The sequence below is a fragment of the Vulpes lagopus genome, chromosome 11 (assembly GCF_018345385.1).
Source record: "Vulpes lagopus strain Blue_001 chromosome 11, ASM1834538v1, whole genome shotgun sequence".
In the NCBI taxonomy this organism is placed as follows: domain Eukaryota; kingdom Metazoa; phylum Chordata; class Mammalia; order Carnivora; family Canidae; genus Vulpes; species Vulpes lagopus.
This window is the reverse complement of record NC_054834.1, coordinates 50,477,918-50,491,658: the sequence shown is the minus strand read 5'-3', so window position 1 is coordinate 50,491,658 and position 13,741 is coordinate 50,477,918. Positions and strand designations below refer to the sequence as shown.

Genomic DNA, 13,741 nt, shown 5'->3' with positions numbered 1-13,741 from the left:
TCCCACCCAGTGTCCCCCCACTGCCCCCAGGTCCCACCCAGTGTCCTCCCAGGTCCCACCCAGTGTCCCCCCAGTGTCCCCCCAGACCCCCCCAGGGTCTCCCCAGGTCCCACCCAGTGTCCCCCCAGGGTGCCCCCAGGTCCCACCCAGTGTCCCCCCACTGCCCCCAGGTCCTCCCCAGGTCCCCCCCAGTGTGCCCCCAGGGCCCCTCCAGTGTCCCCCCAGAGCCCCCCGGGGTCCCACCCAGTGTCCCCCCAGGTCCCACCCAGTGTCCCCCCAGGGCCCACTCAGTGTCCCCCCACTGCCTCCAGGGCCCACCCAGTGTCCCCCCAGTGCCCCCTCAGGTCCCACCCAGGGCGCCCCAGGCCCCCCCGCCCCCGGACTGCACGCTGCCCGGAGGCTGCACTTCCCCACCCGCCGCCTAGCAGGGCTCTAGACGCCAAGAGCGGGTAAGACAAGAATGTCCGTGGCTTCCATCCTCTAAGAGAAGCTACTTTCAAATAAAAGACCAAACGCGAAGAGCAGCGCTGCGGCCCCTGCTTCCGCGGGAGGCGGCGAGGCTGGGGCACCGGCGGGCGCCTCGGGGCGCGGACAGCGGCGGGGCCCGCACACCCGGAGGCGGGGAGCCCGAGGAAGTGCTGCCCCGGAAGGCACTCCGCCGGGAGCGGGAGGGGGGCCCAGGTGCGCGCTTCTGTCGGTCTTTTCTTTTAACGATTTTATTGACTTCTAAGACACAGAGGCTCAGGCGGAGGGGAAGCAGGCTCCCCGCGGGGCCCGCGGCGGGGGCGCATCCCAGGACCCCGGGGTCGCCTCTGCACATGCACATGCCCCAGAATGTGCATTCCTAAGTCCGCCCGGCGGTGCCAAGGCCGCGGCCCCGCCGACCTCGCCCGGCCCCGCGACCCCCGGGCCTGCGCGGGACACCGACAGCGGGGAGGAGGGCAGCCCAGGAACGTGTGCGGCTCTCGGGCTGCACGACGGCTGCCCTGCACGCGACAGGTCACCGCGTACGCCTCACCTCGCTGTGGTTCCCCATCCATCCCCCCACACACACACCCCCGGCGGCGGCGGCCTCCAGCGCCCCCGGGACCCCGCCCCCCGCGCGCCCTGGCCCCGCCCCCCGCACCTCCCGGACCCCGCCCGCCGCGATCGCCCCCGAGGCCCCGCCCACCTCGCGCCCTGGCCCCGCCTACCGCACCTCCCGGACCCCGCCCACTGCGCCCCAGGGACCCCGCCCGCCGCGATCGGCCCCCGAGGCCCCGCCCCCCGCGACCCCCGGACCGCCCCGCCCCCCGCCCCCCCGGAGGGACGCCCACTCCACCGCCCGGGTCGGCGCCCAGCCCTTCCCCGAGCGCTTCCTTCTCGGCTGCAGGACAGCGCCGGAAATAGCAGTGAGATAAAAGGGGAGCCTCGGTTTTATTAAGCGCGCATACAGGCCCGCCTGGCCCCGCACACAGAAGCGCTCTTTCCGGCGGGGGCTCTCCCCCCCCAGCCCCAGCCCCCTCGGGCTCCCACGCCGTGGGGCCGCACCGCGCGCAGGAAACAGCCACAGAAGAGCGGTCTCCGACCTGAAGCCAGCGGCCGCCCCGGCTCCTCCTCCTCCTCCTCCAGCGCCGACCTCCCCAACATGGCGGGCGGCAGGGGCCCGCTTCCGCTTCCGGGGTCAGCCGCGGGGCCGGGGGCGCAAGATGGCGGCGGCAGGAGGGCCCCGCGGCCGGTGCGCGCTGCCGCCGGGCTCCGGCCCAGGCTGGCTCCTCAGCCTTTCCGCCCTGCTGAGCGTGGCGGCGCGGGGCGCCTTGGCCACGACGCACTGGGTCGTCACGGAGGACGGGAAGATCCAGCAGCAGGTAGCGGCCAGGGCGTGCCCCCTCCGCCCGCCCGCCCGCGCCCCGGGGAGGGGGGATGCCCAGGTCGGGCTCCGCGCGGCCCCGCCCAGGCCAGCCGCGGTCCCCAGCCCTCCGGCGGCGGGGCGGCGCGGGGACAGCCTGTGTCCGGGCTTTGGGAAGCGCTCGTGGGTTATCCCGGCCGCTGTGGGTCGCGGCCCCGGCCCTCCACGGCCCTCCCCGGACAGGGGCAGCAGGTGGCGGGCCCGGCTCCGTGACCGCCTGGGCCCCCGGGGTCCCCGCCGCCTCCCCCACGTGCCGCAGCCCGTCCGGGCACCGCCGTGACCCCGGCCGCCCGGGCTCTGCGGGGAGCGCCCCGCGCACTCGGCGCGGTCTCTGCACCTGGCCCCGGGGGGACGTGCGCTTCCCTGGAGGCGCGTGTGCCCGGACGGACGGACCGCCCCGAGGACAGCAGGCTTTCCTTACATTAACTTAATGACTGCCCACATTTTGTTTGTTTTTATTTATTTCATTTCTTTGTTTGTTTGTTTTGGAGCGCTGCTGCTGCCTGCACAGCGCGCGTGTGCGCTCCGCCACGGAATCCCGGGACCCGAAGGACGCGCAGCGCCTGAGAGCAAAGCCTGGAAAGTCCAGCGGACCTTCAGGCAGTGGAGCGAGTGACTCGTGTGTCCCCCCTCGGGGGAGGGGGCGGGGGCCTCCCCCGGCTCGGAGGGCGTGCTCCTTAGGGCGTGTAGCTGGCGAGCGCCGGAGCCCAGGGCAAGGTCGGCTTTTGCACGGACTGAGGTTCGCGTGTAGCTCTGCCTCCTGATGGCAGGTTCCACCCCAAGTATAGTGAATGAGCCAAAAAACCGTTTAAAAGTCGGTGTCGAGTGTTGGTGAGTGGGGGACTGACTCCCCACGGGGTGGCTTTTTCTCTGTGCCTAACTTGCGTTGGAAGACATGCCTCTTTCGTGGCCTTACCATCTGAGATTTAAGATAGGTGTGCGTCTTCAGAAAAACCTAGAAAACACTGCAGGTTCACTTCTTTAACAGCACATTGGAAATTGTTAGGGAGTCCTGGCTCCCCGACCCTCTTGTCTTTTGTTTCCTGATGATAGTCGTCCCTGAGGCCCTCGTGAAGGGATGCGTGGAATTAAGTCACCCTTGCTGCAATTTGGGGAGCCCTTCTCCTATTGGCTCTTCTGCAATATTGTTTTTGGCCACAGCTATTTATACGCTATGACATTGACTTCTCCTTCCCATTTTGGTGCCCTGCCGCTCAGCCGGGGAAGTAGCCCATCTGAAAAGTGAAAGCGGGTAGAAATGTATTATTTGCTGAGTATTGCAACGGGAAAAGTAGAGCCTGGTTTGGTTTCTTTAAAAAAAAAAAAAAAAAAAAGAATTGTTTCTCTTTGCACGTTGGATACTTATGTTTTAGTAGGGAAAGGTAGGGGATACTGGGGATTTGCCTGAGAAAGGGAGAAATCTGGAGACCCTTTTGGAAATCTGCCTGCCCAGTCACCCCTGCAGTAAGTAGCCTTAAAGTTAGGAAAGTAAGGCTCCTTTACTACAAGCTTTCAACAATTCTCTTTTTCAGTGAATTTCCCAATACTTTACTGTATAGCATTTACAATATTCAGTTGATAACCGCAAAATTTTATATCAGAAGAAATAAAGTTGATGTCTGCAGCGTAACAGGAAGAGGCTGGGGGCTGCCAAGGTGGCTCAGTTGGTTGAGCAACTGACTCTTGGTTTCAGCGTAGGTCATGATCTCCGAGCTCAGCAGAGTCTGTTTGTCCCTCTGCCCACCCCCCAGCTCATGCACGCTCGAGTGCTCCCTGTTTCTCAAATAAGTAAATAAAAATAAAATTAAACCTCAACAACAAGAGGCTAGAGAAGGAAAGTTAGATTTAATCTGAGGGAAAAACAACACTTATAAATTAAGAGAGTTGAATAGGTGATCAGCTTCTGAGTGCCACACAGGTGGCTGCACATACATTGTCTTGGCAATAACTTGAACGTAGGCAGAACCCAAACCTCAGTTTAGTTTGTGATTAATGCTCATATTCGTAAATATTTATTAAAGAATTGAAAGATCCCTTTAGCATATGGACTTGGATATACTGCAGATCTATTCATAGGTTCAGAAACAAAACACTAAATATGTTATATATGTGTGTGTTATATATATATAAACACACACACAGTATTATATACATACGTATATACCTGACATACTAAATTCCTCATTTCTGGTTTTTGGTTGTAGTATCTGAGAGCAGAAGTGTGATTTTTGTTTTAAAGTGGTCTAATATCAGGGAGAGGGCTAAGGGCACACTGATAGAGCAATCATAGAATATTAAAGTGGCAAATACCTTTTGAAACCCATTGACTGATATCTGAACCTGTCCAAATTACATATCATAGATAATTGTTTTCCGTAGTGAACTTGCACAAGTACTTATGAGTCAAAAATCTGAATTGCCCCAAGTATAGACTTACATAGGGATATTTAACATCACTATAGTTAAAGTTTTAAGTACATTGAGCAGTTCTTCCCAGGAGAGGAGAACATTTGTTTGGTATTTCTATTTCAAGCCTTAGCAAATGATAAAGATAGGCACCCACAAGTTACGGACTACAGACTTGCGAACATGCAAATGTATTGGAAGACCTAGATCTGTGAGGAGGTTGAAATGGGGCCTCATCAGAGCAAGGAAGCAGCTATTCCTGCAGCGGCCTCCTCACTGTCACAGCCCTGGTTGCTTCTGGCAGGAGCACTTAGCATGGCAGCTCAGGGAATTTGCTCCTTTCCACAACCCCTGCCTGAGCTGGGAAGCATCTCTTACATGTTTTTAGGTTCTGTGTTTACTGCCACTGATCTCCCCAGAGCATCGTGCAAGGAGTCCTAGAGCTGGAATGTGAGAGAATGCTCTGGTCTCAAAGTTCCTTTCCCATTGCAGACAGGGAACAGCTAAAAAAAGGTGCTCCTCTTCTCTTCAACTTTATGCTTCTCTCCCAACTTTGGGCTTTGGCATACCTCTGATTCCCTACTGTCCCCTGTACCTGAATACTTTGCTTTCTTGAAACAAGGATCCCTGGGGTCCGTGGACTGAAGTAATGAGCTATTATAATATGGATATTAGGAGGATCTATACGTAACCAGGTCAATGGATCATTTGATTGATTTCATTGTGAAGAATAGGCTTTAAGATAAATTTTGTGGGTTTTTTTTTTTTTTCGTTTCCTTTTTTCTATTTTTTTCTTCATTACTAGTATGGCAACATTTATTTTCTATTTTTATCAAAACTGTCTGGAAAGTCACTTGAATAGAAGGTTAAATGAACTTTTGTGAATTAACCTAAGAGCCTAACCATTATGTATTACATCATTTCTGTGGGAAAAAGTGTTTCATGTGCTAAATTACCAGCTAACAGATGAATTCCTGAAATGTTACCAGTTTGTCTTAGATTTATTGAATTCAAGAAGTAGTACTTGAATTGAGTAAAAAAATTGTGCCTTTGGATAGTCTCTCTTCATAAGTGGAGGTCTAAAACTTTAAATAAAGAGTATAATCATTATCAACTCTTAAAACATCCTAATATTTCTTTTCTTGGCTACTGTTTCCCTCTTCTCTAATCTTAAAACCATAGAACTTTAGATTGGGAAAAAATTCTTAAGGGATATATAGTATAACTCAGGAGAGAAAGTTACTCAAAGTCACACAACTAATAAATAGCATCGCAGTAAGTAAAAATCTTCAGGAGCTTGCAGGTGAGCACTTTGTACTCAGTAAGTTCGAAGTGCCCCCCCTCTTTCATAATACCTAGAAATGAAGGAATAAAAAGAAAAGAAAAGGAAAAACATGAATGATGAAGTAAAAGTCTTGTCTAGTTTGCTTTACCTCGGCAGAATGTTTAGTGACTTTAAATTGAGAGTGGGTTGGGAGAGGGAGGGTCAAAAATAGGTGTGAATTAATTTGGGGTTATTTAATCATTTTGCCTTCTGTCAAGCAGATGTGTTTAGAGTACAGATCCTTTTAACTGCTTAGAACAAATGAAATTTCTAACAAAACTGATGCCCTAAACCCTAGCAACCTTGGCAGAAGAAGGTTTGATAGGCAATTATTTCAGCAAATGTGACTTGAGCAAGAGCTATCAGATGTAGTTGGACAAACAGGCTAAATCTTTATCTCTTGGTCCTCAATAGCTTATAAGTAAAGGAGTGGTTTAATTTGGATCTGACATTAAGTAATTACTTAATCTGGGAGAGGGCATCCAGATGACACTATGAAGCTGACAAGTTTATTCTGGTGCTTCTCTTTTTTTTTTTTTCCCAAGATTTTATTAATTTATTTATGAGAGACCCAGAGAGAGGCAGAGACACAGACAGAGGGAGAAGCAGGCTCCATGCAGGGAGCCCAACATGGGACTCGATCCCAGGACCTGGGGTCACGCCCAGGGCTGAAGGCAGCACCTAACCGCTGAGCCACCCAGGCTGCCCTATTCTGGTACTTTTCAAAACTGAGCCCATCTTTTTGTCACAGACTGTTGTTTCCATGTTTATACATTTCAGAGATTTACTTGGACCTGAGAGGTAATGGTGGTTTATTCACTAACTTCCTAGGCACCTGCTAAGCCTTTGCAATTTGTCCCACATGTTGGCATCAAAGTGATTCTCATTCATTTTTTTAAGACTTCCCACTGTTATTTTTTTCTTATAAATTACCCAGGTGTTAACTTTGTTTAAACTTCTAGTAGTTAATAGGTGCTTATAAATATACAGAGATAAATTATAACTGTACTTATCCCAGTTATTTATTATCGAACAAATATTTATTTTTTATTTTTTTAAGATTTTATTTATTTATTCATGGGAGACACAGAGAGAGAGGCACAGACACAGGCAGAGGGAGAAGCGGCTCCATGCAGGGAGCCCGATGTGGGACTTGATCCTGGGATTCCAGGATCACGACCTGAGCCAAAGGCAGATGCTCAACTAACTGCTGAGCCACCCAAGTGTCCCTGAACAAATATTTATTGAACAACTATTTATTGAACAAATATTTATTGACTGCTTATTTTTCAGCAGCCCACTGCGCTTTGATAGATACATACTTTTCCATTGGCTGTGACATGAAATTCTCACTTCTTATTGGGGTGAGCAGAACACAGTTCCTTCTTAACCTTTTTCCCCACCTTTTCCCGGGCTCTTCTTCCTCCACTCATTTTCTAGATCAGCAGTTCTCAAACTTTACTTTGCACAAAAGTAGTCTGGGGTGCTTACTTAAAATACAGATTCCCAGGCCACAAAATGGTGGTAGGGCCAAGAATTCTACATTTTTATCAAACCCTTCCGGAGATTATTTAATACAGATGGGTCACAGATCATTCTGAGAAATTCAGTTTTATATATTTCTTTATATCCAGCTTCTGTTTTTACTCTTTATTACTATTATTAAAGATTTATTTATTTATTCAGAGAGAGAGAGAGGCAGAGACACAGGCAGGGGGGAGAAGCAGGCTCCCTGTAGAAAGCCCAACGTGGGACTCGATCCAGGGTCCCCAGGATCACACCCCGGGCTGCAGGCGGCGCTAAACCGCTGCACCACCGGAGCTGCCGTTTACTCTTTACATATACCTGGGCAATCTCGTCTTTTCTCAGGACTTAAATTACCATATATAGGCAGAGAATAGTCACATTTCTTTCTGTAACTCACATTTTTTTCTCCAGGGTTATAGATCAGTACCTCTATAATTTTAATTCCGTATGAATGTCTTCTCGGTACTTCAAGCTTAATATGACCAAACCTAAACTCATTTTTACCCTACCTACACCTGTGTCGTACCCTCTTTTTCCAAATTGAATGAAAGATCCCACTGTTCACCATCCACCCATTCACCCAAGTCAGAAATCTGGTTGTCTCCTTTATTCCTTACTAATATCTTTCCATTTTATTCTAATTACATTTTCCTCCCAATAAGGTACCACTGTGGCTCTAATTCAGGCCACCTGATTCTTGCCACAGGTTCCTAATTGCCCTCCCTGCCCTAGTCTTGTCCTGCTTCCCATCCATTCTCCTCAGTGCAATTAGACTAACCTTTTAAAGCCTTCTTTGTTTTAGTTACAGATTTGAATTACAGAAGTCATGTGTGGCATTGTAAAAATAAATGCCTATTGTTATGGGAGTATTTGAAGTAACAAAGTACCTCTCCCCATTCTCACTCCCCAAGGGAAGCTACCTTGAGCAGTTAGTTTGGTGGTATCCCAGGATATGGTCCTTCTGTAATGTGTCTTGTGATCTGGCCCCTCCTCTCTAGCCTTATCTTTGCTCATTCTTGAGTGCCCCACCTTCACCAGAGAATACACACACATACACCTTAGCCATATTTAACATTTGTCACTGTCCCCAGCTATGCTTTGTTCTCAGTTGCCTCTGGGCCTTTGCACACATTCTTCCCCTGAAATCTCACTACTCTTCGCAACTTAAACATCACTTTCAGGAAAGCTTCTAATGCCCAAGTTTGAATAAGCTGTTCTTTCTATGTGCTTTCATAATATCCTCTATTTCCTTAAGAAAGGCATTTGCCATGCCATATGTCTCTTTACTTATGTAAATGCCCTGCTGGGCTACTACATGCTCCATTGGAGAGGCCATATCCGTCTTCTCTGTGGAGGCCTCAGCCTCCTGGAAGATCTTTAAAGCTCCAAGCAACTCCTCAGTGAGTCAGCCATTAGGCCTTCAGAAAAGATGCTGTATGGACATGAGAGGAGCCATACTTCGAGAGATCACTCTTGGCCTGTCTTCTGTGGTAAGATTGTGTATGCAGGGGATCCCTGGGTGGCGCAGCGGTTTGGCGCCTGCCTTTGGCCCAGGGCGCGATCCTGGAGACCCGGGATCGAATCCCACGTCGGGCTCCCGGTGCATGGAGCCTGCTTCTCCCTCTGCCTGTGTCTCTGCCTCTCTCTCTCTCTCTCTCTCTGTGACTATCATAAATAAATTTTAAAAAAAAAATTATTCTTAAAAAAAAAAAAGATTGTGTATGCAAAGGAAATCATCCTTTATCACTGATGATCTATCTAAAAGGTCAGCTTTATAGCTCAGGCATTGAAAAATGAGGAGAGGTGACAAGAGACAAGAAAATAATCATCAAAAAGGGCAGAGGCGAGATGGATGAGAAATGGCAGCTGCATTGTTGAGGGAGGATTAGGATCAGCTGCGGGGTTCAGCAGTTGTTGCAGTTTAGAAGCAGCATTGGTGGAAATGAACAGAAGGCGCTCTGACAGTGAGAAATAAGAGGGCTTGCCAGCATGTCAGGTCAAAAATTAGAACAGCTCTGCACTCTTGAGCATAGGGAGCAGGGTGTGAGCCCTACCTGCTTCTTAGACTCCATGGAGGCCAAAGCAAGGGGAATGCCCCTGTTGGGTGGCTTTTTACAGTCAAGCACCTCCAGGCGGTTGTTTGTGCTCATGGGCTCTCTCTGTATAGATCTCTTTGAAAGCCACTGCAGGCAGTCTTCATCCACACGCCTCTTGTCACAGTATCCCAGGGCCTGCCTTATTGCTAGATTCAGTGCTCAGGTCTCCGTTCTCTCTCTCAACCACTTCCCACCCTGGCCAGTACTTGTCCTCAGACCTTAACGACCTATTTTCTTCTGTGGCTTCCGGGACATACCCCCCTGGCTTTCCTTCTATATCCTTGGCCATGACTTTTCATTCTCTTCTGAATTCCTCTTCTCTTCATGAGTCTTAGGTACTGATGTGCTCACCAGGTGATCTTATGCAGTCTCATGGCATAAAAGGGGATCTGTGTGTTCTGAGGGTTCTCCCAGATCATACCTGCATCTCTCCCTGAACGCCAGACTCCTATGCAGTTGCCCACTCAACATCTCCACTTGGCTGTCTACTAGACATCACAGATACATCACATCCTAAGCTGAACTATATTGCCCACCCCACCATACTTGTTACCCAATTACTCAGGTCCAGAATCTTCCTTGATTTTTCTGTCTCATACCTACTCTACCAGTAACCTGCCAACTTGACTTGCAGAATGTCTCCTATGGCAAGCCATGTCTTTCCACCCTTACTTCTGCAACCCTAGTCTCAACTGTCTTCATCCTCCTCTTAAACCTAAGCATAGTAGCCTGCTAACCAGTCTTCTTGCTTCCACTTTTGCCCCATAGAGTCTCTTCTCCCCAGATTGTAAGTTTGGTCCTGTCATTCCTTCAAGGGTTGTAGAGGAAGAGAAGCAAAGAGCATCAGAAAACCTTCAGTGCTTTCCCATTATACTTTTAAGAATAAAACTTACGAGTTTTTACCACGGCCTGTAAGGCCCTTGCAAGATCTGGGACTTGGCCCCTGGCCATCTTTCTGTCCCTGGCCATCTTTCTGCCCCAAATACCACTTTCCTTCTTGTGTGCTGCACTTTAGCTATACTGGCCTCTATAGAGCACCCAGTTGCTCTTTTCCGTTGCTTGAAAAATCTCTGTGGACATCCTCATGGCTCATCGCCTCTCTTTCAAGTCTCTGTTCACATATCACCTATCTTCTGACATTATCTAAAACACCATCTCCTTCCAGCACATCATCTTACACTGCTTTCTTTTTGTTCATAGCACCAATGACTCTATCATAATATATATTTTATTGCCGGTCCTTCTATGAGAATATTAACTCTTTCATAGAATTTTGTTATGTTCAGTGAGGAAACCGTATGCCTACAGCACCATAAACACTCAGGAAATATTGAATACGTGAAAGAAGGGGAGAGTACGGGTATGTATGTGTGCAAGCAGTTATTCACCCTAGTAGTAGCTCTTGCATATCAGCACAATGATGAGCCACCATCATTTTTAGTAGTCTGGAGAAAGCACAGTGCATTTACTCTAAATCATTTTTAGAGATTTATTTACTTATTTGAGAGAGAGAGAACACACGCCCATGCACGTGTGTGTGAGCAGAGGCTGGGGAACAGAGAACAAGAATCCCAAGCACACTACGCACTGAGCATGGACCTGGGGCTTGATCCCATGACCCATGAGATCATGACCTGAGCCAAATCAAGAGTTGACTGCTTAATGGGCTGAGCCTCCCAGGCGCTCCACAGTGCATTTACTTTAAAGGGGGCAGGGCAGTTCTTTCATTCTCCTTGTTAAAAGTGAAAGGTCTAGACAAACTAAGACTTCTCTGAAAATGTAACATTTCTAAACCAGAGTTGTAAAATGGTGCCTCAGATAACCTAAATTCCAATTGGCTATTTGGATATATTATCTCTTCAACATACATACCTTTGATGATATGCTCAAAGAACTTTGAGATTGTGGCATTATTTAAATTATTGAATATTGTATAAATTTAGGTAAGTCATTTAACATTAAGACATTTCTTTAGCGCATCCCGGTGGCTCAGCGGTTTAGCGCCGCCTTCAGCCCAGGCAGGGCGTGACCCGGGAGACTCGGGATTGAGTCCCACGTCAGGCTTCCTGCGTGGAGCCTGCTTCTCCCTCTGCCTGTGTCTCTGCCTCTCTCTCTCTCTCTCTCTCTCTCTCTCTGTGTCTCTCATGAATAAATAAAAATCTTTTTTTAAAAAGACATTTCTTTAAGCATGTACAAAAGAAGCATTTATTAAAAGTCTATACCGTCATGACAGCTTTATATAAGCTATAAAGTACATACTTGTTTTCAAGACCTGCTACCAGGAATTCTCACTGGACAGATCAAATTGCGCTTCCCATATTTATTTAACTAGTTCATGAGTCTAACTTTTGAAAAGAACTCATTTATGTATTTTTTACTAACATTTTATTTCAGTCTTCACTTACCCAGTGAGGCACTTAGTTATTTAAATTGAAATCAGGTGACTGGCAAGACCCCTCCCCCATCAGCCTTTCTACCTTGAGTCTAATTGCTTGGTAGGGAATTGAGAGGGTTGTTAATCTTTAGTAAAATTCAAAGAGAGTGGTACATGCCAAAGTGGTCAAATGGAGTCAGGAACATTTTTATTTGAGCAAGAATTTGCCGAGAGCTTTTTGTGTGTCATTACATTTGGCAGGCTTAGCTAGCTCATTAAACGCATATGGGAATGCTTTCTGTGTTAGGTATGTGGGATACAGCTGTGAGGGAGATACAGTCCCTGCCTTCACAGAGTTTGCATTGGAGTCACATGGAAGAGACTCTAATTAGAATAAAGTCAACAGGTAACTTTCTTTTCCTGTTTTTATTTTTATTTGCATTTGTTCTATGCAGAATTACTCATGGGTCATAAATTTTTGTTTCTTCTACGATATCTTTTTCTGTACAGCCTCCTCTTCTGGTTTAGGAACAATCTGCTCTTTTTCAGTAAGGATCTTCTCGATGCAGCCAGGAGAGCTCATGTATGGGTTAATCTGACTCTGAGCCCCTAGGTTCTACACCACGTCTTGGGGGCTTTAACATCCCCATGTGCTCAATGACCAGAGAATCTACCTTTAAACCCTTAAGTTCTGCATTACTCTCTGCATTTTTAAGCATGTGCAGTAAAAATTCACTCTTCTTGGACCATTTACCCTGTGTGCAGCCCCACTGTTTGGCCTGGGCACACCTACGAGCTCCAGCATTGTAGTGATGGAATGACACCCACTGCTTCTGTTAGTTATGTCTTTCACATACTCGGTGGCTTTTTAGATATGCACACCCTTAATGGCCTGGGCAGCTTCACCTGTGTTCTTAAAGTGACCATGAAGATTTGAACCTCTTAATTTGCATGATTTTGAAGGGTTTTCTGGGTCAAGCGAATAGCGAACCATTTTCATAGATCACCTCAGGCCACTTACAGGAAGAGAACAGTTAACTTTAATAGTAATAAAATTTCTTGTCTATTTCACTGAGCACTTGACCAAGTGTTTTCATAATCACATCTCATTTTATTGTCATAGAGACCCAGTAAGACGTATTGGTATTGACCTCTCTATTAAAGTAAAGCAATTTAGGCTAAGTATGGTTAAACTCCTTGCTCAAGGCCATGCAGATAGGAAGTGGCAGTGTGTAAACTCCAGCTCAGATCGCATCTCTACTGCTAAGCATTACTACCAATATAAAGAAAAATATTCCTTTAGTTTTACCTATAAAATACCAATTTTTTTATTTTATAATTGAATTTAAAACTATAAAATACATGATCGTAGTTCAAAATATTTTATTCAAGCTACTTAGTATGACATAAAATAGAAAGTGAAAGTTTCATAACTACTCACAGTTCTTCCTCCTGGAAGTAATCACAGAATTATTTGTGTATTCTTCCAGAAAGTTCCCATGCATGTGCAAACCCTCATATAGATTTTTTAAAAAATCACAACTGGAAATATTTTGTCTCATGACTAGCTTTTATTCACTTGATAAGAGGTAGACATCTGTCAGAAATGAAAAGCTACTCTCTTTATCCTTAAAAATGCATAGTATTTGGTTGTATGGCTGTTTATTTAACCAGTTCCCTAATGATAGGCATTTAGATTATTTCCAGACTTTTACTATCAAACAATACTGCAGTGAGTGAACTTCTGTGAGTGTATTGAGTGTATCTGTAAGATGAATTCTTTAAAATGGAATTTCCTGGTTTGGAGAATATATATTTAATTTTCTTAGATATTGTTAAATCCTCCTTTTAAAGGACTGCATCAGGAGTGTTTGAACATACCCAACAGTGTTTGGGATACATCAAATTTTGTTTATATAATCCCATTCTAGTGAAAGACCCTTTACCTCATCCATCGCTTTTAGTGAAACAGTATTGTAGCCATCAGTGGAAGTATGAACAAAAAGGAACTTTTAGTTTGGTTATCTTCATAGAAAAATTAAACATTTGTCATTAATGCTTACTTCACACTTGTTGGGATTGCAGTAAAAGAGATTAGTCAGACTGACCCATCCCACCCTCCCCGC

At 47.2% G+C, this 13,741-nt stretch overlaps 1 protein-coding gene across 2 annotated transcripts in view; it reads left to right on the top strand.

Moving 5' to 3' along the window:
- The first annotated feature begins 1,329 nt into the window (after window positions 1-1,329).
- TTC17 (tetratricopeptide repeat domain 17) overlaps window positions 1,330-13,741 on the top strand; it is a 115,945-nt gene continuing 103,533 nt past the window's right edge. Inside the window, exon 1 of one of the 2 annotated variants that reach the window (XM_041722570.1) lies at window positions 1,330-1,847. In XM_041722570.1, coding sequence (XP_041578504.1) covers window positions 1,689-1,847 — 159 coding nt within the window. In that variant the 5' untranslated portion in view covers window positions 1,330-1,688. The remainder of the gene's footprint in view (window positions 1,848-13,741) is intronic. The other variant, XM_041722569.1, reaches the window with a different exon arrangement.